This window comes from Hoplias malabaricus, chromosome 5, assembly GCF_029633855.1.
Source record: "Hoplias malabaricus isolate fHopMal1 chromosome 5, fHopMal1.hap1, whole genome shotgun sequence".
Classification (NCBI taxonomy): domain Eukaryota; kingdom Metazoa; phylum Chordata; class Actinopteri; order Characiformes; family Erythrinidae; genus Hoplias; species Hoplias malabaricus.
The window spans coordinates 17529632-17557093 of NC_089804.1; the positions used below are offsets into that span (position 1 = coordinate 17529632).

The 27462-nt window shown below is 37.3% G+C and overlaps 2 protein-coding genes across 2 annotated transcripts in view; one reads left to right on the plus strand and one right to left on the minus strand.

The window, feature by feature from the left end:
- Nucleotides 1–343: 343 nt before the first annotated feature.
- Nucleotides 344–8274, minus strand: cd40 (CD40 molecule, TNF receptor superfamily member 5). Its single transcript, XM_066671739.1, has 9 exons — nucleotides 8143–8274; nucleotides 7338–7416; nucleotides 5946–6068; nucleotides 5666–5812; nucleotides 3615–3705; nucleotides 3310–3368; nucleotides 1573–1659; nucleotides 748–779; nucleotides 344–646 (listed from the first exon to the last, which is right to left on the minus strand). The coding sequence occupies exons 1-9, from the start codon at nucleotides 8167–8169 to the stop codon at nucleotides 350–352; spliced, it is 942 nt and encodes a 313-aa protein (XP_066527836.1). The 5' UTR covers nucleotides 8170–8274; the 3' UTR covers nucleotides 344–349.
- Nucleotides 8275–14063: 5789 nt separating this feature from the next.
- LOC136697271 (uncharacterized) overlaps nucleotides 14064–27462 on the plus strand; it is a 60610-nt gene continuing 47211 nt past the window's right edge. The window contains exons 1-8 of the mRNA XM_066672308.1: nucleotides 14064–14222; nucleotides 15621–15746; nucleotides 16103–16177; nucleotides 18048–18221; nucleotides 18573–18724; nucleotides 19398–19589; nucleotides 20671–21238; nucleotides 21813–21975. Of these exons, the coding sequence (XP_066528405.1) occupies nucleotides 14154–14222; nucleotides 15621–15746; nucleotides 16103–16177; nucleotides 18048–18221; nucleotides 18573–18724; nucleotides 19398–19589; nucleotides 20671–21238; nucleotides 21813–21975 (1519 nt within the window). The 5' untranslated portion in view covers nucleotides 14064–14153. The remainder of the gene's footprint in view (nucleotides 14223–15620; nucleotides 15747–16102; nucleotides 16178–18047; nucleotides 18222–18572; nucleotides 18725–19397; nucleotides 19590–20670; nucleotides 21239–21812; nucleotides 21976–27462) is intronic.

A 27462-nucleotide genomic window follows, 5' to 3' on the forward strand; every position in this document is an offset into this window, starting at 1 on the left:
CTCATTTCTTTTTAAACTTCTTTGTGTTTAGTTTCTGGGATACACCACTACACCACTGACTTTGGAGCTTTAGTTTTACATTTCTAATCTTAAGCTTAATATTTCAGATAGATGATGGATGTTTTAAGAAGTTTAAATGAACTTCTAGAAGTACTTTTTCTAGATCTTCTTTTGTACAGTTTCTGTACATTGTACATTTCTTTTTAAGGTATTTTAACCTTTATTATTATATCCAAGTAACAATACTATTACTGATGTATGAATTCAGCAACTCTTCCCATCTCTGTAAATTAATGCAGTCAAAGATGCCTTTGAGCCCATTTCTGTCTTTTTATCCTCGTGCCTTACTTTACAATTGATCTGAATAGCTGTGAGCTGAGGTTTGTTCTGTCTCAAGTTGAGAAACAATGGATGTTTTGCTGTGGTCCTGATCGACAGGCATTCCGTTTGCAGACAGTCCACGCTTAAAATGGTCATCCAGTTTGGTCGTATCCTCATTGTCTTCTTGGGGGTCACTGTGAAGTCGCTCTTCATTGGGAATATCAATTAAAGTCTGCTCCTGTTCAGCTTCTGGGGTCATCTTTTCTTCCAAAGGTATGGGGACATTGTTGATGTGGAAGCACCAACCTGGACAATGACTCTGTAACTAGATCAGCAACAGAGCGCCATTAAAAACCACAGATGAGTAAACCATCCTGGCTCTGTAGCTTATATCAAACACACTGAGGAGTATGAAGAGTTGCTTACTTTTTTCTGCAGACAGAAAGATTTTGTTCTTCCTGAAATTTAAAACAGAATGGTAACACATTCAATAAAACTGTACAGCACTGAAGCTTTTAATTTTTAATATTATAGTCATCACAAGAAATCTCTGCCAGTTTATTACTGATATAAATTTTAAAGGATTGTGTTGTGTTGGTTTTTCCTGATATATAACAGCCATATATATACAGTATGACTAGTAACAACATTCAGAAAAACGTTCTTTGTAATATGATTGCCATGGTTGAGCTGAGAGCATAAGTTTTCATGAGTGCTACTAACATTTGGAAAATAAATTAGGGCACATTAAAATTAACATTAGCAAATAAATATATATCTGTTGAGTTTGTAAATTTTTCTTACTGTAGTAAAACATATGAACAAATTTGCTAACAGGGCCAACATTTCTGTAATTCTGCCTGCAATGTCATTCCTATATCTTCGCAATAGTAGTACAAATGTATAAATAGCCAAAAATGAAACTGTGTAATATATACTGTAGATTGTAAAGGAAGTTCTAAAGAAGGTTTGAACAGCAGTAAGTCATTTTCACCATCATAGATTGGCAATAAATTATAAGTGGCAAATTGCTTATCAGGCCTGAAATTAACAAGTTTATGCCAAAAAACCCCATTTACTTAGAGCACTGTTAAAATTAGTTTAATGAAAAAACCTCTAGCACTCTAATTGCAGTATAAGGGTGTCCGTATAAGGACTATTTCACAAGAAGAAGAACCACAGGAATGTCATTTCTAAAAAAGTTACATAGGGTGCAATAAAACCTACAAAATAATAAAATTATGCTTTTACCTTTTTTGAAGCCGTAGATACAGATACATACTGCAGCCAAAACCACAATGGAAATCCCAATACCCATATGTACACGATATTGATAATCTACCAAAGCAGAAACAGAAATATTGTCATTTTTTTTCTGAGGGGTATTACATTTTAAAATTCTGAAGGAAATGACTGCAAATAATTCATTATCTACAACTGACAGTTCTGCTGTCAACACTGGACTTGGCAATAAAATGATAATAGTAAGCATAATATTTCTTTCAGTTTTTCTGTTTATCATTCTGATTTAGCAGGAACAATTCAACATGGGTCAGTTTTCCTCAAAGTTTATGAGGGGGAAGTCTAGCCTTTCACTCACAACGGCACAGACCAGCAAAATATTTAAAGAGTTAGCTAAAATATACTATAAGGTTGAAAATAAATCAATATGAAATTTACTTAATATTATCATTATTGTTCTTCGTTTTGTGTTTAAGGTTATATCATGAGACTGAGATAGACCAATTTAAATGCATTCCAAAGAAATTTATGTATGTTACCCTACTCCTGCGTTCTGTTACACATCACCTCAGACATGTTATCAGTGAGGTTCCCATATAAACGTATCACATATAAAGTAACGTTAGTATGAACACACCCTTGAGGTTAACACCTAAGCCCACACACACATTGATCCTCTTAGAGTCATGTCAGTGATTTGTATTTTCTGGATGGCAGATTATACCAGCATGTAATCTAGTCAAACCAACAGCTCTGCTATAGTCCACACATATCCAGATATTTTTAAAAACAATTAATATAATGAAAATGCAGATATTTTGTCTGTATTTAAAAAAGAAATCCATATCTGCACAAGAAAATATATTGATTAAATGATTCCAAAATCACATGTTTTTTTCTCTTTATTTGAAGTTATGTAATAACCTCTCAGCCCTATATATACCCCGCAAATTCACGTCATTTCTGCATCGGACAAACTCGCTTCATTTAGTTCAGGAGACGGATCTCGACTCGACTGCTACACTACGTCAGCTCACTCCTCTGCGCTGGGTCATTCCTGCTGATCCCCATATTCGGAGCCGTGTTCGGCCATTATAAAACCCACCAAGCATCCTGTTTTAAAAAACTTGCTCACACCGCCACCCCGTCAGCACCCTTTTCTCATATTTCTCTACGGGCATGGTCCGTACCAGCAAAAATCTGGTTTAACTCCTATTTTTTTTCTCATTCTTCATTTATTACTATTTACATAGTTATATATATATATTGCACCATGAAATAATTAATAATTTTCTCTCTTCCTCTGTCTCATTTTCTCTGAAAAAAATGTCTTATTATGTTATGTTGTTAAGGCCGGTTCATGGTCCAGTGCAAGTCTATGGACTGTAATATGGATTGATTACTGGGTCTGCCTTGTCTGTCCGATATCAGAAAAATGAATGATGTCTGATATAGGATCAGATCAAGCCCATCTCTAGAAATAATATAGAAAAATATAAATATTTTGGACATATTACTCAAGCCTGAGAGTTTGGCTGTCTTGGCTATGTCTAATCAAAAAGGAAGTGATACTAGATGGCTGACTTGATAGCCACGTGGGTTGTTCAACGCATCCTCAGGTTTCACTTCCTAATGTATTACTGTACTCCAACTGACAGAATTTAACTTGACGTGGACTCACAACGTGATATGTGGGTTGCCCAAAAATCCACATACACTGTTCCTTTGATAGATATATGTACTTACTGCAGATCCTGTCAGATGTTAATGTTCCAGGTTTACTTTCAGCATATCCTGTTTGACACCTTTACAAGAGAGGAAAATATATAAATAATTTTGTGAAAAACTGAATAAAAAAACTAAAAATATACTATATGACTGTAATTTATTTACTTGTTTCTCTAATTTATCTGCCTTGAGAACTTTTTGAATTATGGACATTATACATTTATGGTTTTATTATACAGTATACTTTTCTGGGAAATTTTCTCTTTTTACAGCTTAAATCTGACAAATGGACCTTAAATAATAAAAAAAGAGGTCGGGCATACTTTGTCCAAGATGTACATGAAATGGCTGATTCTTCACTGGAAAATGTTCCATTAGAACAGGGTTCACACTCTGTGTCTGAATTCTGGTCACCTGTAAAAACAGTTCACATCATTATAACCCATCCGCAACACACTTGGTTTATAAGGTAACTGAATAAAAGTATGGTTAATTCAGTAAAAAAAAGACTTTAAAAGTAAAAGCATCTTCCCAAAAACACCTTGAGTAGAAAAGAATTAACTTGAAAATAGCTTTTAACATCTTACAAGCAGCTTGATTCAGTTCTGTTTATAGTAATAATTTGTTCATTATGGAGAATTTTTGTGACAATATTATGCAATTAATTAAATAAATAAATAGTTAATCAAAAGGAGATGTAATTAATTAAATATTTAATTAAATAATACAAAATTTAAATAAAAGTGTACATAATTTAATGTGGAGCGGCACGGTGGCGCAGCTGGTAGTGTCGCAGTCACACAGCTCCAGGGGCCTGGAGGTTGTGGGTTCGATTTCCGCTCCAGGTGACTGTCTGTGAGGAGTTGGTGTGTTCTCCCCGTGTCCGCGTGGGTTTCCTCCGGGTGCTCCGGTTTCCTCCAACAGTCCAAAAACACACGTAGGTAGGTGGATTGGCGACTCAAAAATGTCCGTAGGTGTGAGTGAATGTGTGTGTGTCTCTGTGTTGCCCTGTGAACGACTGGCGCCCCCTCCAGGGTGTATTCCCGCCTTGCGCCCAATGATTCCAGGTAGGCTCTGGACCCACCACGACCCTGAACTGGATAAGCAGTTACAGATAATGAATGAATGAATGAATGAATGAATAATTTATTGTGATTTATGTAAACATTATTAAATTGTGCATTTTAATTTTTTAAATTGTATTACTTAGATGATTTAATTGTTTATTACTATTTATAGAGTTTTATATATATATATATATGTATTGCACCATGAAATAATTAAATCTGTCAGCATCATCCATTATCCATCAGTGGGCGGGCCTAACTCTGATCCAGTCATATAGATTGGTTAGATTGTTCAGTAAAGTCGAGCCACATCGATCACCTACATTTGAATCATATTTCTACTAATGACAGTTTTAAATGGGCAAAATGTCAGGCTGATTGCCTACTAGGATATTTTCCTAGCTAGGTAGCTAGTTAGCTAACTACAGGCTACCTGTCAGGGGCTGGGGTGGAACCTGATGGAGTGGAAGATAACTGAGCAGCAGGGGTGTTTCTTAATGCCTCTTCAATTAAATTTTCAGCCTCCCCTTCCACTTTTGACATTTTCATTCATTCATACATTGTCAGTAACTGCTTATCCAATTCAGGGTCATAGGGGGTCCGGAGCCTACCCTGAATCATTGAGTGCAAGGCAGGAACACACCCTGGAGGGGAACCTTCGACATTTTGCCCTTTTAAAACTTTACTGCGTAATTGAGCCAATCAATCTGACTGGATCAAAGTTAGGCCTGCCCACTGATGGATGATGGGTGATGTTGACAGGTTTAATTATTTCATGGTGCAAGGCGTATTAAATAAAAATATAAATAGTTAAATAATTAATTACATTATTTAAAAAATACAATTAAAAATATTTTAAATGCACATTTAAATAACGAGTAAATATTTAACAGAAAATTATTTAAGCTTTTATATCAACATTTAATTAATTCTCCTTTTAATTCATTTAATTTTTTATTCATTTAATAACATATTATTGTCACAAAAAATCCTCCATATAAACTGAGGGAATATTTTTATTTAATTGAACTGGGTTTTTTAAGGGGAAATATTAAGAAAAATATCCCTTCTTCTGTGCATATGTATATTAATGTGGGGATCTGTGAAAAAACATCCAGTCTCTTTTAGTTGTGGTCTGCCACAGTTAAGTATGTGTTTTTGAAAGGCTTTCAAAAAGAAATGTAAAAAAGAAAACATATTCAATTTAGTTGCGATGTGAATGAGTTTCCAATGTAAATGAGTTTTCAAAATGTAGTTTAGTGGCTGTTTTGTTAGTTAGCATGTTGTATAGTTTTACTTATTCTTACCCATTTTCTTTACTTTATATCCTGCCTCGCACACTGTATGTTTCACACACGTAACACATGGCTGACTGGAGCAGTAATGGCCGGGCAGGCATTGACATTCACTACGCTTTATCTTGCTTGGTTTAGGATCCACCACAAAATTCAAATCTGTTTGAAAAAGAAAATATATATTAATATAAATATATATAATACAACAATATTTCAGTATGTGAGCAAATCCACTAAACATTTAGAATGAACCTTAAGAGTGTAGAACCCCTCTGAAAGCACATAAACGTACTTGGGTCACATATAGGTTGTCTTTGACATTGGGTCTTTTCGGTGTAACCATCCTGATATTCACCATCTCCGCATTCCTCACACGTTGGATCTATGCAATCTGTGTTCTGTTTCATTCGTTTTCCTGTAATATAAACCACATTTTTTTCATGTGTAGCAGAGGCCCATCGTTCTATACAACCCAAGATAATTTACCACATTCATACTTTTTAAAATAATAATTTAAAAACATGCCAAAATACAGGAACAACACCCTAGAGGGGACACACACTCATACATTCACTCACACACTCACACTTTTGGACACTTTTGAGTCACCAATTCGCCTACCAATGTGTTTTTCAATCTGTGGGAGAAAACCAGAGCACCCGGAGGAAACCGACATGCCGCTCCCAAAGCAATTTCTTTGGGTTTATTGTGGCAGGTTAGCTGGGCCATGTTCAGGTAATTTAGCAGATTCCACTCAAAACACCTCTATGGACACAAATTCCAGTCTTGATCGACCTGCCACGGAGTGCATATTTATTCATGATGGACCTCATATCTCTCTCACAGATTTAACTGTTGTGTTAAACTTCAGTAAAACCCATTAAACAACAACCATGCTGCTCCTTTCCACTGAATTGACTTGAAATGCAGTTATTATATTTGACCAAATTGCCCATCCCTTGTATTGAGTCCAGACTTATTTACCTCAGAAAAAACAGTAGAACAGTCATTTGCATATAATCAACTGTTCACATTTATGAAGTGATTTTCAAAATCCCTTGTATAGCTGGTTAAATGAGTAGTTGTGCCTATCTCTAGTACTGATGGTAGTCTGTATCACAACAGTCACTTATAATCACAGAGGTACTGGATGGAACTCCATCACTCCAAAGTCTAATGGTGGGGTTCATGGGGTCCTTAGTTCATATGCAGCTGCTCCACATTATTTTATTCTGTTAAACAGTGGTGTTCTATGGAGAACATATAATATATATCTATATATATATATATTCTATATATAATCTCTTTTCATATGATTGTATATGAGAACATCACAATGTGAGTGTGTGTATGCGGGTACTCCGGTTTCCTCCCACATTCCAAAAACACACGTTGGTAGGTGGACTGGCAACTCAAAAGTGTCCATAGGTGTGAATGTGTGAGTGAATGTGTGAGTGTGTATCTCCAGGGTATATTCCTGCCTTGCGCCCAATTATTCCAGGTAGGCTCAGGACCCACCACGACCCGGAACTTGATAAGCGGTTACAGATAATGAATGAATGATTCAGCCTCAGCAAAATATACAAATAGTAAAGTGCTGGGTGTGTGTATACACATACGCACACACACAAACTAGTTGCTGGAGAATTTCATAAACAAAACAGACCATTAAAGGTCCACGTACCTGGGCCACACTTCTTGCAGCATGAACCATCCTTTACATACTCTGTATCACTGCAGGAATGCACCAAAACAGGTAAGACCTAGCGAAAAGTGAGTTAAATAAAAAGGGAATATTACCAAGAATATTTGCACAACCAAAAGGGGACGTTGAGACTGCGACTGTTTAGGAAACTCCCTAAAACTCTCAGTAGCTGTTTACATGAGCTTCTAAACTCTTAAATCTTGAGACTTAAAAACAAGCCAACATATTTTAATACTCTTTCTAAGGTACAACATAGTTCCTAGCAGCACATTCAGACATTACTCTATTTAAATATTCACTGACATTTGTTGTATTCCTGCTTCTATTTATTTCTGGTGGCTCAAGCCAAGGGTTCCGTTTTCCCACAGTGCACCATTAAAGCCTTGAAATGAAGGCTCTGGCGTCAAACAATGACAAATGCATATAACAAAGGCATTTAGGAAGCGTAACCTAATCATACTGGACCTGTAGTTAATGGTTTAAGACTAAACGGCAACATTTCGTAACTCGCGTTGCGCACTTTTAATGGAGGAAGGAGACGTTTTAAACTCAGCCTTGTTCTGAAAACGAAACTGAAAGTGTCACAGAAACGACAAAATGACGCATTTACGAACGAAAATTATACAATTGACTTTTTGTTGTTGGAAATACAGGTCAAGAGCTATGAAGTGCAACATTGCATTAGATATTGTTAGTTAGGCTATTAATAATACATTTTTGCATTCACTCCCGTAGACGACCAAGATACAGATAAAACCCCCAACAGATATTTAAAGGTTCTTACCAATAGAAAGATGAAGAGTAGTTTCATTTTAGTTCCTTTTCGATGGTAGAGTGCAATCTGAAGAGAATAAAGCCCTCGCGTTCTGAAACTCTGACTGTTTGTGAAGGAGAGCGTGTATTCGCTGCTCGTATCTGTTTTTAGACACGCCCTCTGCACTTCCCTCCCTTTCACTGCGGCTGCGGGGGATTTCCTCCCTGTCAAGACAAACTGGATAACGTGACTATTTCCCAGAAAACACTCCATTTATCCCGCAGTTTTTCTGGGCTTTACAGAGTCTGATGTAATCCATTTCTCTGCACCCCATCGCAGCGTCGTAGATAACAAATGTGGCAAACGGCTTCCCACCTCAGACCAGAATTAGGCTATTTCGGTTTCTCCTAAAAGCCAACACTGATGACCTTCATTAATTAAAGTGCACGAATAATGCATTCCTACCAAATCAAAGGCTGTGTCCTAATTTTGATTTGAAATACGAAAACCTATATAAAGTTAAAGACTTATATTATCAAAATAATAGCATACTATGTTGATTTTATTTCATTTCACACCAATTTAACACAGGGCATCACACATTCACACACATTCACACCTATGCACAATGTTGCAGAGTCACTTCCACCTACCATCTTGTGTTTTGGACTGTGGCAGGGGTTCGATGCAGAGATTTAACCCACACAATCCTGGGGAGCTGTATGGCAGCAGCACTATCTGCAGCAACAGTGCCATCCAATTTTTTTCACTTATTTAAAAAATATTTTTCCTCAAATACTTGCTAGGTCGTGACATTATTATTAATATTACCTTAACACATTCTCTCAAATCCTTACAAAAAGAAAATGTATATTCCCTAATGATTACTCCATAAATGACTGGGGGATACAAACACAAAACACACACACACACACACACACACACACACACACACACACACACACACACACACAAACACACAAACAAAAAATCCCAACAACCATTTGACCATGTGTAATTTTTAGGCCTTTTGATTTGGGCTGAGAGATTCGTTTTAGGGCAGAAAATGTTCTGACAGGAAAATAAAAATCCTAACAAACACAACAGGGTTTCAAGCATTGCGCGCTCATTTCCCCAAGAACAAGCCCACACAGAAGGAGTCCTATTACAACTTTATGACTTAGCATTCAGTAGACTGCTGTACACATGCTAAGCTATAGTAACGTTTTGTTAAGTTTCATGAAACTGTAGGAAATCCCCTGATGAGGAACTTCAAACAGGGTTTACGCGCCAAAAGTTTTAGGGGCATACCTGAGTGGTCATGAAATTCTCTAATGTAAACAGTACATTATATCTTTCTTTTTTAAGAAATCACCTTCAACAATCAATGGATCGGATGTATATCACTGTGATGTCACTGATTAAAAAGGGCAACTGATATCTGACTTCCCAAATATAACAAGAATTTACAGAAAGTTATGACATCAGCATCTGTTTCACTTCCAATAGGAAATAAACTGGTGCTTTTTCATGCTTGACTTTCAACAGAAAAACTGCTAAATGTCAAGCCAACTGTTTAAGAGGATTTCCCTGGTACAATTTCGATGGAATATTATTTAGATATATTGTTGTAAGTATCCAGGAATAACCCAAATTCAATTCAGTAGCATATGTCATTAAAGTCCTGAGGCCTCATTTATAAAGGGTGTATACACACAAAAACAGGCCTGAAATGTGCCTAGTAACTTTTCACACGAAAAACAGTGATTTATAAAGAAGTACTTTGCGTAAATATTTGCGTATATTTAAGCAAGTTTGACCCATGTGTTTCCTAAAAACTTGGTGCACAAATTGGTGACATCATGTGGTTAAATAGAGAATTGCAAGTAAATGTGCAAACTTTATAACACTTTTCTTTATATAATGAATACACATGAAAAAACTAAGATTAAAGAATTAAGGAAGATCAATGCTTGTTTAAAATTAATTCATTGTCTGTAACATTTTATCCAGTTCAGGGTCGAGGTTCGTCTGGAGCCTACCCGGAATCACTGGGCTCAAGGCAGGAACATACCCTGGAGGGGGTGCCAGTCCTTCACAGGACGACACACACTTACACATTCACTCACCCTTACAGATAATTTTGAGTCACCTATCAACCAACCAACGTATGTTTTTGGACCATGGGAGGAAACTTGAGCACCTGGAGGAAACCCGTGCGGACACAGAAAGAACACACCAAACTCCTCACAGACAGTCCTTGTTTAAAATAACTTTAAAAAAAAATGCAGAATATTAAAAAATATTTAAAGTTTTTTTTGCTTGCTGTATCAAATTCTACTTTTACTACTTATTTGTGGTATTGTTTTACTCTAGCTTGTTTTCACTCTGAATTGTGTTCATTTAAATTAGTTTAGTCTGTATTGTTTTTTCTCACTGTAATAAATTCATATTCAAAGTGCTGTTTAAACTCAGTTTTGAAAAGTGCCATACGTTTATTATTATTATTATTATTATCATTATTCTAATAATAAGAAATTTTACTCCATAATAAATAGACAGTAATTCATTATGGGCTGGTAATATTTGCAGATAATGACAAGCCCAAACAGCTGTAACTTGCACATAATCACAGGTTTATAAATAGGCAAGAGGCTGATGCACTGTTTCATAATGGCTATCTGGAGCTACTAAAACCTAGCTAACTGATAAATAAGGCGATAACATGTTTTCAGAAATCATGAAGACGTTTTGTGAATGATGATGACTGTTTAATGAGCCGATTAATACTGCTGCAGACACATGTTGTCACTAAACTAATGCTGCATTTGTGTGATGTCGGAAACTGGAAAAAAACATTTTTCTGACTTGTAAATTGCACCTGAATGGCGGACAAAGTTGTATTTACCATTAGTAAAACTTGGGATTCTAGATGACACACGAGTTCACGAGATGTGATGTATATCACGACCTTTTACCTCTTCCCATGGAAAAAATGGCAAATATGCATTTGTATCTGGTATTGTATATGGTATTGTTTCATTGTGTATGCTTTCTGTCAAATATTATGATCAGATTTGTTAGAACTCAAAATGCGTTTAGTTGTTATTTAGTGATAATTCACTTTTGGGGACATGTTGTGTACAGTTTGTGTATCCTCAGCCAACCAGCCGAAACACACCCCTGAGGGGGCGCCAGTCCCCCACAGGGCAACACATATTCACACATTTATGCCCACGGACACTTTTTTGAGATGCCAATCCACCTACCTATGTGTGCTCTTGACCTGTGGGAGAAAACCAGAGCACCCGGTGGACATGGGGAGAACACAGCAAACTCCTCACAGACAGTTACCCGGAGCGGGAATTGAACCCACAAACTCCAGGTCACTGGAGCTGTGTGACTGGAACACTACTATATGGTTTTATAAATCTAAATTCTTTTTGCACATGCTATTTTCTGGCTTTTGTGCACACATTTTCATCAAAAAATGTAATAAATGTGGTCCCTGGTCTCTATATGAAAAGAGAATAATACCCTTTTTTCACAGCCAAAGAAATAGAAAGATTATTTATAAAAGCATTTATTTATTTTCCTTTTTTCTATAAAGTGAAATAAAAAGAATTACCTTTTTTATGCTACATGGGTCACTTACATATGTCAGCTATGTTTAAAACAGGCTTAGTATAGAATACCTGAAATATTTATGTTCAGGTTCGATTCCCGCTCCGGGTGACTGTTTGTGAGGAGTTGGTGTGTTCTCCCTGTGTCCGCGTGGGTTTCCTCCGGGTGCTCCGGTTTCCTCCCACGGTCCAAAAACACACGTTGGTGAGTGAATGTGTGTGTGTCTGTGTTGCCCTGTGAAGGACTGGCGCCCCCTCCAGAGTGTATTCCCACCTTGTGCCCAATGATTCCAGGTAGGCTCTGGACCCACCGTGACCCTGAATTGGATAAGCGGTTACAGATAATGAATGAATGAATGAGTTTACCTACCAGCATGTGTTTCAGGACTGTGCAAGGAAACTGGAGCTCCTGGAAGAAACACACAAAGACATGGGGAGAATGTCCACTTCTGTCTTTAATCTAGCAGCCACTCAGACTTCACAGAGCCAGTTTGAACTGAGCTACTTAGTTTGTTTCCAATTTACTGAGCTAGGGTTGTGTGGAAAACAAATTGGATTTAGAAAATGAAAAGGTGGATCTTATGTTACAAACTGAAAATAAAATAAGTCACATTCAATTTTGAAAGAAAAACATCAATTAATGTTTTGTTGTAAAGTTTTACAGTTCAGTTACATTCTCTAAATTACTGAAACAGATGGGAATTAGGGACACACTATCGCCTCTCAGTGTTAGAAGAAACTCATTGCATCAAATGCTCTAAAATAATAACTCCTAGAATGGACATATGTGGAAAATCCATCCATGCCACTTAAGTATGAACATGCTAAAACCACATTTAAACAGAAATAAATAAACAAACGAAACTTTCTTTACTTACATGTAGTTTGCAGAACATTGAGGTGGTAAATGATAGCAAATCAGCTCATTAACAGATACAATTCTTAAAGGTGCACTAAGAAAACTGTATATAGATAATGAATGATGACATTAAAGGAACACTATCTAATATTTTTACCACAAAGTAACAGCTTCACAATTATTATGATGCTCCACCTGTAATAGGGAGAATATAGCCTCTGCCATGTCTACTTTGGGCTCAGCACTGCATATATATATATATATATATATATATATATATATATATATATATATATATATATATATATATATATATATATAATTAAATTAAAGTTACCATTAAGGTTACTAAAATCTATTCATTAAAATGATATATTTAACAGTAAATATATAAATATATATAAATAAGTAATTTCCATGAAAGGTATCTTATTTTGTATATGCCTTTACCTCTTCATGATTTTATTACATTTAAATTTCCTGTTATGTGGTCCGTTGCAATATTTCACTTTGTCTATGCAAGGCTAAGTTATATGTATATTATCATAAATACATGCTACAGCGTTGTGGGTGGACAGATTAAAATTTTGCCTTTCTGTTAGAAAGTCTCACCATCATTCATTTCCCCCAATTATTTATTTTAAGAACACCACACGGGCATATAAACAAAGTTAAAACTTCATTAATCCATTTTCACAGCAATGTACAGAAATCAGTAGCGGTATTAACATACTGCCTCTCAATCATTGGGGAGGGGGTGGTGGCTACATACCTTCCTGCAAATGTTACGTAGTGATAGCACAGTACAGTTTCTGAAGTACTGAGTCCAAAGTAGCAACAACAGAGGGGCGATTCTCCCGATTGCAGGTTAGTAAATATGGTGATTTAGAAGATATAACTTCAAATTAAAACATTAGGTAGTATTCCTATGTGCTGAGACCGTTATAGCGCCATCTTAGCGAGCGCCTTTTGAAATTTTAAAACGGATCTGAGTTTGTCACTGGACGCTCGGACACAAAGCGGAGGAAATACTCTAACAACTTCTTAACTGCTGAAGAGGTTTAAATTGAGTAACTTGACAATTTCAAACCGCCGAGTCTGCTGTCTCGCTACAATGTTGTTCCAAAATGCTGTACATTTGTAAGAAACTCTGAAAAGAAAAAAAAAATGTTTATTGCAATTAAAAAGAGAGTTTCGCGTAAGATTTCAGCAAATGGTGCAACGCTTTTTCTCGTGATAACTGGAGAAGATTGGTAAAATGGTCTAATATTTGGAAGGAGAATCTTTGGCCAATTTGTCTATAACATTACACCTGTTTTCAGACTGTGATGATGTGAACTTGCTTTTCTTGTGTTTAGGAGAAACGCGCCTTTAGGGAGATTTGGGACCATTTCCGAGACAGAGTGCATACGAGAAACAAAACTCCTCTTTCTCCCTCTCCCTCATGACGTTGGTTTAAGCTTGATAACAGTGTACACACCTTGCTTCCGTTTCTCCGCTGCTCGTTTTGAGGAAGTTTGCTGAAGCTAGCAGCGATCTGTCTGGGCTCCCCTTTCCTGATGTTGTCATCCCGTAGCCCACAGGGCTCCAGAAGCACGGAGAGTGAAAAGACGATGGAATTGCCTCAGGTAAGACTCACTCAACAAAAACATGGGTTTTCATTCCTTAGATAAGTTAGGCTGCATTTAATGTGCACAGTGTGAAGTGTTCTTTGAACCAAGTTCTAAATTGCACATAACTGAAACTCAGTTATGAACTGAAACATGTGGTACAGTGCTGTCCTTATGTATCAGTGTCAAACTATTCAAGGTTTAATACTTCACATATATACAAACATGTCAATATAATTATTTAAAATCAAAATTGCAGTGGCCGATAATAAATGGGTTCTAATAATAATACAGCACTGACATTATTTATCAATTTCTTGTCCAGAAATGTGGAAATATCATTATGCTTGCAAGTTTAAATTCTCAAAAATCATACAGTACCAGTCAAATGTTTGGACATTCACATTCAATGGTTCTCTTTTTAATTATTTTGTACTTTATATAATATGGAAGACATTAAAACCATGAAGGAACCCATATGGAATTACGTATCAAACCAAAAAGTGTTAAACCAATCAGATACATTTTATACATTAGATTTTTCAAAGTAGCCATCTTTTGCTTTGATGACAGCTTTGCACACTGTTCTCTAAATCAGCTTCATGAGGTCGTCACCTGGAATGGTTTTCATTGAACTACTATGGCCTTGTCAAGTGTTAATTTGTAGAACTGCTCGTCTTCTTACTGTGCTTGAGACCATAACTTGTGGTGTGCAGATGTAGGGCTGGTACACAGTTCTATACAGGCAATAGCCCTATTCCACCAATGACTAATGAGAAGATGTGTCAAAGTCTTTTGACTGGTACTATAATTATAAATCTTGGGCCAGTCTATTGCTGTGTTTTTCTCCTGAACATCTGTACTTATCTTTTATTGGAAGAGGAACTCAAAAAGTCTAACAAATCAAATCATCATTAAATTATGATAACAGCTTGGGGTCATATCACTGGACTGATTGTAAAGACATAGACACTAGGTGACAGGAGTTTCCCTTTTCTTTTCCATGAATCTCTTTGGTCCAGTAACCACTTCCTTATATTTACTGGTTTCTGACTGATGTTACTGCTGTTATGGACATTGCTTTTCAAGCTCCATGATTGGATTGCAAGAAGGAAAATGTTTTATGGTCCATGATAAATCACATTTAGGCCTGATTTTGAACCCAGGCTGGTGTTCACATATGGAGCATCAGTAGCCTTCACATAGAGGCACATTTGAAGTGAGGTGTAATTCAAAAACGCTATTAAAATGTCAGACACTTACTGGCTAATAAAAAAATAATATTAATGATAAACACATGTATTGAGAATCTTTAACTACATGTTCTTAAGAGGTGGGGCCAGATGCTAGTATTGCATTGTGTATTCAAATAGCTTTGTGATTTTTTTTACATTTATTTATTTATTTTAATTATAGCTCAGCAATGAGATGCAGCTGAATATTATGCACATGGTGAAGATCGGACAACTCAGCATTGACGACGCTCTTGACATGGCCAGGAGAGACCAGCTGCAGCTGCTGCAAAAACGTTTTGATTATGAGGTAAAATTGTAGTGCCTAATTTAAGACAAAGACACCTTAGATTTAATCTGGCTGCTACCATAAGCCTAAGTGCTGTTGTAAACAGTAACATCAATGATTGTAAGACTGCATACTACTCCAACAACTTAACTGACCAAGTAATCTTTTGTATTATTCTTGGAATGTAAAAGTAGACTTTGCTAAATTACTGTAAGGAAGCAAAGCACAACCTGCAGCACAACATTTCAATGGACCTGTCCAGCCAATCACAAGCAGCCAATGTAGACAACACTGTAATCATGTCTTTAAACAAAAGAAAATGGTGTTTTGTTTCTAAGAGCCATTGTTTAGTGTTTATGCTATTATATCTGTTCCAGGAAAAACAAGCCTCGCTTTACAACTTCAGTGTGCACAAATTCAGTGGTTACAGGTGTCAAAAACGCATACTACAGGTATAAAACACAAACACTGATGTTTTTATTTGTTTTGGTGTCACTCAACATGCACAGTCTTGTCAAAATATAACAAGCACCTTTTTTTCCAAACTCACAGTTCATTCTCTCAGCTCCACTGACTATACAGGAGCACTGTGTAGTTCTATAATTTGTTGCTCTGCATACATTCTTTGCCCCATTTCACCCTGATCTCCAATGAACCCCCACAGGCCAATCACAGAGCAGGTGGTGGATCATTCTCAGCATTGCAGTGACACTGATGTGGTGTGTGTTATATTTACATAACACGATTTATACTTCATGTTATATAAACTTTGTTTTTATTAAGTTGTAGGTTATGCAAGAGCCCTACGCCATTGTGAACGTTTATACTACTGTACCTTTGTCTGCCTCACTCTGCAATTACACTGCCACAACACTAGGGCAGAATGTCAAACATCTACCTCTATACTGTGTATTACACAATGTAGCGGTGTAGTAGAATTGCTTTTATAAATCTTTAAAGTGCACTATTTAGGGAGTAGGTCATTATTTGGGTCAGAGCATACTTTACATTAGGTGCCAGGAAAGAAACAAATACAAAGCCAGCGTTCTGATGATTTGTGCTTCCTTGTCGAAATGTGCTACTTTGCAGCTCTGCACATGCTCAGACCCAGACTTGCTTGAGCGTTGCAAAACTGTACAGGGCGAATTTAATGTAAAAATTTATAAAACACTTCTTATCACCGTAATAATTTTATAATTCTTTTAATAAGGGGATTTGCGCTGTGCATATCTCCTGCTTATACGTCTGTAGGCAGCATTTTCTGATACACTATATTTAGCTAACCTACTGTTTTATTTAAAGAACTGTGCGTATAAAAGTACACTATGGCAGCGCATACCAACAAAGTAGCACAACTCGTCAGAACACCGGCACGTTTTTCCTGCGTAGTTCCACTTCTTGTTTTTTTTTCCAGAAACCTACCTATTTTTTCTTTGTTCAACATTTGTATTCATCCCTAACGTCCACACCATGTCTGAGGAAATCTCTCGCTATGAAATTTCTGCTGTCTGTGTATAGTGTGGAGAAGAGTATTTCATCTTCCTTCAATTCATCATAAAAATGGCTGTCTGACTACTGACCAATCACAGTCATTGCGGTCTGCGTCAACGCAATATTTCTGGAGAAGTGCTCGTCAGGGTTCACAACGACGCGTTGCCTACAGTGTTGGTTTGAGGCATAAGTGTAAACTGGGCTGTAGTGTGTTGTGCTGGTTTGTCTGGATCAGACACAATAGTGTTGACCAACAGCATCCTGTGTCCACTGATGAAGGGTTAGATGAAGACCAACACAAACTGTACAGTCACAGATGAGCTACTGTCTCTGACCTTACATCTACAAGGTGGACCAACAAGGTAGGTGTTTTTAACAGAATGGAAAGTTAGTGGACACAAAAACTTTAGCAGCAATGCTGTGTCTGTCCACTTGTACCCACCCCTGCGTGGATCTTGACCACTGAAATACAGGGTGAAAGTGGGAGAACAAAGTATGCAGATCAACATTTCTTGATGAAGACAAGAAATTAAGAACTAAAAGTGCTCCTGTATGGTCAGTGGAGCTGATAAAATGGACAATGGGTGTAGAAACAAGGAGGTGGTCATAATATTCTGATGTGACTGTGTATATGACAATACACAAGAAAGAATTAAAGAGAAGATCAAATGTATTAAAAGTGATTTGAGAAAGCATGTTTGTCTGAAATAAATTTTAAAAATCCAGATACAAATACTCTACAAAGGAATTCTCATAAAGGAGTCACAATGAAACAAGCTGAATAATCTGAAACAGTTAACCTGAGATCTGTTTATATGCGTCCCTCCTCAGATTGACTTCAACATAAAGATGGTGTGCAGCATTGATAAAGGCATTGTGAAGAGGCAGTTTTCTTTTATGGATGTGAAAAACTGTCATGACTCTTCTGGGGCGAGGCTCACACTGTCATTTAAGGGTCACCAAGACTTCGAGCTGGAGGCCACGTCCCCACAGGACAAACAGAAAGTGAGATGAAAATCTATCTTTGACACTTTTGCTAGGTGTTAAAATCTCCAAAATATGGTTGGGCTTATTATGTTATAGCTTGATTTTTGGCTGAGGAGTTTGGATTAGTGACTGCACAGATATGAGCAGAGTATGGGCTTTTAAGAGAACTGGGATTGGGAACTGGGGGGTTACATAATTTCACTTCTTTAATAAGCTTTATTATTTTTGACACTTTTTTTTTCCTATGCTTCAAATTATTTTAGAAGCAGGAAATTATAAGAGCATGCTTTGTGTCTGAGTGTATACAGGTTCTTCAAGCTACAGTTCCTCATGCCTACCATTCATATTCATGTGTTTCCTTCTCATTAGATTCTAGAGCTGATAAATCAAATCATCTATAGGAACATTTATCCAGTGGATACACATGAGGAGCCCAACCAGCCACCTGCATCTCCAAAAACACTTCATGAAGGCCAGCTGCTTCTGCAGCGGGGAGGACTAGCATCATGCAAATGGAAAAAGTATTAATATTTTATTTAGCATTTTTAAAGTGGCCAAAATCCAATTTACATTATTTCCCTTCTGACACTAAATATAATTTAACAACAGAAACATTTTTAATGTCTTCTGATCTACGCCTGATTTATACCTGCGATTGTTACATCTGTATGAATTGCATGCCTAAATCATTACAGCTTTGTCCCTAATCCTTGGCAAATTGTTAAGCAATTTCTAATAGTCTTACTTGTATGATCTCTAATCTTTCCTGGCACTATTTTGCATAAAACTGGAAAACACTATGTATATGGCAGGAGCATATGACGTATGTGTCCTAGCTAAAAAAATAGTAGAAGCAGCCATCCTGAAGCCTGATATGTGTCCACATCTGTCCACGACAGTTCAAGGCAAGATTTAGAAATAATGAGACATTTTTAACATTGTTCTGTTAAAAGCTCCTGTCACTTATTAGCTTCTTAGCAATTGTACAGAAGTAAATGATTAAACTCAAATATGCTTTGGTTGATTAACATCTAGGGCAAGGCAGAATAATAAGACTTCCCTTCATTTTTTTTCTTTTATCTTTTTTAATTCCACAGGCTCACTTATTCTATATACACTGTAGTTGTATTGCTAGCAGGAAGCATGTAGTGCTGTGATGTCATTCTGTGTCACTGTTCTGTGTCTTTTGATCAGGTATGAGGTTCATCTCTACCCAGGTCAGCTGACCTTGCTGCCGATGGGCACTCGACCTGTCTTGGGTGTCGTGGATTTGCCAGTTGCACCCAGCTTGCAGGTCATCATTCACTTGTCAGATGGCAATGCAAGCGTGGAGACCCCTCATTCCTTTGATACCTTTATACTGCTCACGAAGAAGGATGAGTTTCAGTGAGTGTTGGTTTTTTGTTAAACTTGTCGCTTTTCCACTGGAAGGGCTCTCCCGCAAAATGGAGCTGGTAACGTCGCAAAACCTCTCTCAGGAATCGCTGGCTTTGTAAACCACAACAACAGCAGCGTTAAAGTTAGGCGCTGTTTACACGTCGTATATTCGCTTGTTGTTTTAGTTTTTTGGACTAAACATGGCTCTGCGCCCCAGTTGTCACAAATCAGTTTTACTTGTTCAAAACACCTTGAGGTAAAGTTACCAGCTGCCGTTGTTTGATAAAAATAAATGTGAAAGCTGCTAGAGATTTTAAAGCGGATGTTTGTCCTGGATTTGAATGAGCTCTGCATTTCCTGGTGATTGACATGGCTGTGGCAAATCAGCACTTTGTAGGGTTTGCACATCATCATTTAGTACCTACTCGGCACGGTTGGAACTCAAAGTGAGCTTTGACTGAAAATCTATCTGGTTCCAGGGACCAGGCACCAGATTTGGCCAGTGGAAAATCAAAAGAGCCGTACCGAGTCAAGTAGAGTCGTGTAGGTTGCATGCAGTGGAAAAGCGCCATTTGACACACATGGTAGCAAGTTTCTATCCACCGAATGTTTGCAAATAATGTGCATATAAACAACCTGAATGGAAACAGCTAAGAATTCGCAAAAAACACACAAATATTGCAAAAAGACTTATGCCCTGACCAAGTGCAAAAGCTAGACTATCAATAAATGCACAAAAGGGTGATGGAAAAGTGTTTTTTAACCCTTTGGGGTCTAAGGACATTTTCTCAATTTTCAGAAATTCATCTTTCAAGTACTTGTATTATAATATATTGCCCACATGTTTTGCATCAAAAGGTTCAGAACAATCTCAGCTCTGAAAAATCGCATGAAAAATCATGTTATTAGGCTGGTGCACTCTGTAAAAAAAGTTTACAAGTAGAACCTAAAATGGATCTTTTTAAGAGTGCCAGCGAAAATCCCATTCAATGTTTAGTTATTTAAAATGATTTTTAGAGGTTTAAAGATAATAGAAAATAAAACAGCAGAAACCAAGTCAGCTATATCTCAACTCTGTTACTTTTGCTAGATTCCGGGTTCCAATGAATGAGCGTGCAAGCACCGAAGATATCAGAAGTGAGCGAGATGCCTGGGTCAAAGCCATCAATAAGCAGTGCGTGGATTGGAAACGCAGATCCAAGTATGAGATTTTATATGAAGACCTCAAATCACCCCAAGAATTGTCTGATATCATGAAAAAAGAACATCAGTCATCATTCGAGAGAGAACCAGAGGCTGACAAGATCCTGAAAAACGATGGATCTGACTTGGTGCCGCCAGTGCCGTTACCTCGGATTCTGTCCAAACCACTGGCTGTTCCTGTACCTTTTCCTGCTTCTGCAATAACACTAGATCTGGTGCCTAAGCCTGCTATAGAGCCAGAGCTGGTAGCTGAGCTAAAGCCACCACCCCTGCCAGAGAGGGCTACAGTATCCTCACTTGAGAGGAGACCTTTACCATTACAACAGGTTGAGCCCGTACAGTCACCAGTTTCTTCTCCCCTTCCAGTGCCTCCTCCCCTGCCTGTAAAGAAGAGGGCAAAATCCCAGGTTATAAGGACAAAGGCCTTTCACTGGGACATAATTGCTCATGACAAGGTACAATATATTGTGATTATATAATCACATATATGATCCTATATGTTGGAACATTCTTAAAATGAAACACTTTTGGAGCTCATGTTGATGGTGTGTTAACACCGTGTGTGGCATTTTAATGCTTTGGCAAAGTGGGGATGTGTGCCACTTGCAATGAAAGAGAGAGTTTTAGCTGTTTACTTGTTACAGCACAAAACAACAGGATAATTAATGAAATCATTAGGAAAAAAAATGATTGGTTATATTACCCAGTCCCAGTCTGTAGGGTTCTTTATTTGCTGTTTGAGTGAGTTCAATATCTCACTCTTGTAGATTCAGACTTAAAATTATTCACACTCCTTCTCTGAGCACACATTGGTTCATTATCACTGAGAGAAACAATGAATTTATTACATTCTCACTCCAAACTCTCACCAAATGTTCTTTTTGTGTGCTCCCTGAGCTCATCTTTTCAAGGCAGAGAGTGTGAACTGTGTTTAGATTATTCATGCCTTTGGTGATATTAAAGAAGTTTATTTATTGCATGTTCCTGTGAGGGAACTGATGATATTGACTCTTCTTGCCACTCTTACAGATTGTGAAGTCTGTCTGGGCACGAGAAAGCCCTAGAGAAATTCAAATCAACACTGTGCGTTTGTATGAGCTATTCGGAGTCAAAGACTTGAGCCACAGTTCTAACTTGGAGTCAAGCAATCATGTGGAAATCATGCTGAATACAAAAATTGCACACAACTTCAGTGAGTATTGAATTTATTTTGAAGTTGAACCAAATAGATCTGTAAATATAGCTACATTAAAGTCAACTGCATTGATAGAATCACAGATAGACACCATTTACTTTATTGAACATTATTCTTCCACAGGTCGACTATGTAAGCGTGTAATTACACATTCAGCTAATCATATTTGGTCATGTGCTGATATTGTGGCAGAGCATGATTAACACAGCAGGGACACTAATGTTGTAGTAGATTGGTGATGTGTGTAGTGACAGCACAGTGGTTCTGTTGCTTTTATTACACACATCAGTAGCCAGATTTTCATCCAGCTGTTCAATTAAATTCAAATGAATATCAGAAATATGGCAAGAGATTTATGCAAATACAGCTCTGCTTTCATCAGCTCTGACACATTCATAAAAGCTCCATTGAGAAAATAGGACTTTTACACAGTTCTGGGGTCTTAATGAAACATCTGTGACATACTTTGTTCAAAATACAACAAGGATCATACACCACACCATCGCTGAACTCTGTGTAAAGAGCAGCACAAATGAGAATGGCTTGCTTTATCCTTGTTTATTGTTTACATTTATATTTAACTGTGAACATGGAGTAATGTAATTATTACAGGAGTACCTCAGTAGTTTTAGTCTCATCCTAACAGACCATTTCAGTCATTTTTCCACAGTATGCGTTCCCACTTCAGGGAAGATTACAGATTTTCCTTGTGTCCGTAATCAAATAAGCAAAATAATGTCAAGATACCGTAGAGCTATAAAACTATATCTATGTTTACACCTGCACCAATGTTACTGTACACGATGCCGTTTACTAGTGGTCGACCAACTCTCGACCGATTTGAGACAATTGGAATCTGCCGATGCCTCTGCTTACAAGACCGATTATCTAAAAATGCCTTCATAATATCATTCATAATACCGGTATGTATTTTAATTCGATAAGACTTTTGTCATATCGCAATATTGTGATGTGAGCGCAGTTTTTTGACGTAGGTGCGTGAACGTGACTTCAGCTCAAGCTAAAGCTGGGGGATATATCTTTACATTCCATTTTTTTTATTTTGTATATGACCATATTAGTTTGATCGAGTATGCCGAGGATATGCAGGTTTTCATCTGAGTACATTTAAAACAGTGCAAAAATGTCCTGTTCAGTTCTGATTTTCTCTCTCTTGCGCACACCCACCTGAACTGGGACAAACTCGTGCCGCTTCAGCTCTTGTAGGTCCACCATCCACTGCGGTGCAGCTCACTGTTTTACTGGAGCCTCAAACAGAAATGTGTTGAATGTTGTTGAGTTAATATTTATCATAGTCTCTTTATGTTTGTTTTTGTGACCCAGCCTTTTGTTTTCTACTATATATGTAACGAACAGAAAGTCACCTTGTCTGTCCCTATAACGACACGAATACATGGACACATCTCACTGTTACTGACTTTCTGACGAGTAAATTGCATCAAACTCTCCGGATTATTAAAGCCTGAACACTGGAGCGAGGTGTTACTCAAAATAAACAGGGCTGTAGATTTGTTACAGTGCCGTTTTATCAGTCAGACCCTTATAGAAATGTAAGTCAGTACATAAATATCTTGTTCCAGCGATGCCCTGTATCATTTACCTGTAGATTACTTGGTTGATAAAATGTTAAGGTGTTTGGTTTTAAGTGCTAATTTTATAGTTTATTACTTGTTATTATTGCATACAAAGACTTTGATATAAAGCTTCTCCAGACCTTGAAATGGGTATGTGTTTTGGGCTTTCCTATTTTTGAAATTCCAGAAAAACCCCTGTGACAATGGCTAATGGCGGTCCGGGTAAACTAGGCTTGCCTAGTTTCTCTTTGCTCTTGTATTTTGTTATGGTTTTCACAATATCGTATCGTATTGTATATCACCATTTCTTTAGGCATATTGAGATATGAGATATGATATTTTTGGTCATATCGCCCAGCCCTACTTCAGGCACAGCCACAGGAAGCCCCATCAGTCGGGCTGCTGTGGAGGGATCTTAGCGCTCCCCCTTGTGTCCATTTCACCATTCTACATGCAGACATCAGTGGATGATATGAAATGTACCTAGACATAATGTTTCCTGAGAGAACACGGTAAGCCATTCTTAATAAAATGTATAATCTTTACAGTTTACTGTCTGTATTATCACATTGATACTGGGCATTTAGTGAGAAAATGCAAGTAATTTTATTTGGGAATTTTAGTGTTAGCAAGCCTTACTTACAGTCGGTTACATTTGCTAATTGGAGAGTTCACTTATTGTCTTGTGGACAAATATTAAAAACTACAGCAACGCTGCTCTGTCTGATCCACTCTTGATAGAGCAGTGCACACATAACACTGCATCACCACATCAGTATCAGTAAGTAATGTTATCTGGGAATTTTAGTGTTAGCAAGCCTTACTTACAGTCGGTTACATTTACTAATTGGAGAGTTCACTTATTGTTCAGTTCATTAATTGTCCAAAAGCTAGTGTTAACAACTTATCAACTTGCCAACAGCGCTTTGGGGAAAAGAACAATGTAACGTTCTACATACAGTTTCTGTATTTGTGTGTGTGTGTGTGTGTGTATGTGTGTGTATGTGCGAGTCTCTCTCCCTCTGCGTGCACACCAGCTTAGAATAGTTAACAAGATGCTGTGAATTTCAGTGAGGGTGGGGCCCTTTATAAGAAGACTGAAAGCTTTGTTTACTGCATTACAACTTGCTGCTCTTAACTGGGACTGTGAATAAAAACAAAGCTGTTGTTATCATGTGCACTTCTCTAACTTTTTATTTTTGCAAGTGTTTACAAATTTTTGTTATCTCAGAAATGAGGAGATGCTGGGCACTAAAACTTTAAATTTTTTATTAATATAAGTATTTCTACAAAGTTTAGTTTTTAAATTACTTATCTAAATAAGCTGAGAAAATACATGTTTTTGTTATTCTTATATATATATATATATCTGGGTGATAATGTGCATTCATGCGTTTGCTTTTTTTATTTATATACATTTACGAATGTTCTCTCAGAAACAAAAAATACTGCTATCTGCTTGTAGATGCTATTTAAATGCACTGAGATTTTATTATTCATTCATAAGGTTTTATACAAAGTTTACAAATATTTATTGCCTGTGGACATTCACTTAGTTGATGTTTTTTATTTAAAATAAGTACACTGCAGAGTGCACACATGAGAGAGTGTGCAGACAGTAATAGGGCTAAATAAATGTTCATTTAAGTTCAGTAATGTTGTATCTCAAAAACAAACAAAAAAAACTACAAAAAAAACATTATGATTTCTGTACCATATATCGGTATCAAATATCAGCATCGTGATCGGCCATTGAAAAAATGGATTAAAATACTTTCCTAAGTTCTCATCATCACTTACGTGGGCTGCATCTCCCCGTACTTCACACTGACTTGTGTATAGAGGGTCAAGAACAGAGATAAAGCCCAGCATACTGGACCAAGACAGTTTGGATTTGGAAAGTTCTCCAAATCTTCTGACACTGGAGCCATTTTCTGACACTGGAGCTTCATAAACACATTAGACCAGTTTTGAGCATGCAAACAGACTGGAGAGCTAGCAGATGGTGAGGAAACATCTTCAGAATTTTATAAAAAGTGTTTTTTTCATTATTAAAATCATGAACTGTGCCTTTAAAACATGCAGAACCACTGATATAAAGTGTTACATCAAATGATGTCGTCTTTTTACTGATGATGTAGTTTCACTGAAAGAGCACGTTATGAGCCTTGCAGTCATTTTACAGTTAAATGAAAATGTTTTTACGTTTCCTAGATGTTTTACATGCACTCCAGCCAAGAGGGCAATTAGTAAGTTGCCTGTGACATCCTTCTCTGCCTTTTATATTGCTTCAACTTCCTGTAATTGGTCAGAATGTCCAACCATCCAAAAAAGAAGTGTTTTCACACTGCACACGACGCAGACCTAGGTTCAGTTTGATCCAGATTGAGACCACCTCTTTCGGTCTGACCAAATTCTGGTCCAGGATGGTGTCCAAGGCCCCTTTCACACAGGATATTTTGGTCTGGACCAAACCGAAAAGTCCAAAAGTCCACACCAAACAAAACATGTGTAAAAGCACAGATCGCTTTGTTGTCTGATTTGATGGCAATGGCTGGACACTGGTTAATTATAAGTGTGGAGATTGTATCGTATCTTGCTGAAACAATCACACCAGATTGCTTTGTTATTGATCTCCCCGGGAGGATTAAAGCTAAGGTAACAACAGAGCAGGCCATCGAAAACCCACTGTGAATTACCTGTGAATAACAGCAAATCCCATCTATCTTTTTAGAGAATTTCTCATCAGATCTTTGAGACAGGTTAAGCATTGCATGACAGATAAAGAAAGAGTGTAAGATATTGTTGATGGTTTTTCTGCCAGATGTAAACTGCTCAGGCCACTTCTTTCATCAGGCTGTGCTTTTTGGTCCAAAGCTGCTTTGTAATCAGTGTAAAATTGAACGCTGCATATGGTGCATGAACAATAATTGCACAAGCTGCTTGTCTAGACTTTTTAGATTGGAGTGATTGTATACTCAGTTTAAGTCTGCTACCTCTCAGTATGCTTGGTAGCTTATTATGTGATTATACGCCAGTCAACCCCTGCTCATTTAACGTTTCTTTGAAATAGAAAGATATATTTATAAATAATTTGTCTCCCTGACCTTTAGGCAAGGCTTATTTCTGGGTCTTTTGGATTGTTGCTGTGAGGAATTTATTTAGTGTCAAGAGCATTAGTTGGTCAGGTAACGAAGATGGATGTTTATTTCTAAAGCAGAAAAATTACTCCAGCTCGCATTGAAGGAAGCTTAATCATTACAGTTCTCCACAGCTCAAGGTTAGCTTGTTTTTATGCCCATCTAGATGACCCTGAGGATCATGTGCAGCTGCTCCATAACATCCCCTTTTATTGTTCCTTACAGTGCTTTATAAAGGAGGTTATTCAAGCTGTGTGTGTACAATGGATCTGTGTCAAAATGAGTACACAGTAAAGCCGTGTCTACAAACTTTTGTCTATGCAGGGCACATCATTTCTGCACACAGCCTGCTGAATGTTATTGGAGAAGTGTGAATACAGGGTACAGCTGTTCCAACTTTAGAAAACGACATGTCCTCCACCAGATGGCAGAATATCATCACTTCTAAAATAACTGCTGATTTTAATGAGTGAACAGAAGAACAACACATTCTGACAAACAGAACTGCAGTTTTAAAAACTTTACATCTGCTTTTCAAATGATTATGCTGCAAATGAATATATTTTTGGCCTGGTAACGAAGCATGAGATAAGTTGATCTATCCTGGAGGGTGGAAAGTTGTACCCCTTTGTGAATTTATAAATGCGTCACTCACTGATGATGGATTGATTGTGTGATTGCATGTGACACCACACAGCCATTGTGCTCTTGGTAATATTTTGGAAAACTCAAGAGGAAGCTTACCGCAG

Coding starts and splice junctions, on each gene's coding strand:
- cd40 (XM_066671739.1), bottom strand. CDS start 8,169: ATGAAACTACTCTTCATCTTTCTATTG. Junction 3,706..5,665: donor ATATAAAGTAAAGAAAATGG/GTAAGAATAAGT, acceptor CTGTTTTTACAG/GTGACCAGAATTCAGACACA. Junction 780..1,572: donor TATCTACGGCTTCAAAAAAG/GTAAAAGCATAA, acceptor TTTAAATTTCAG/GAAGAACAAAATCTTTCTGT.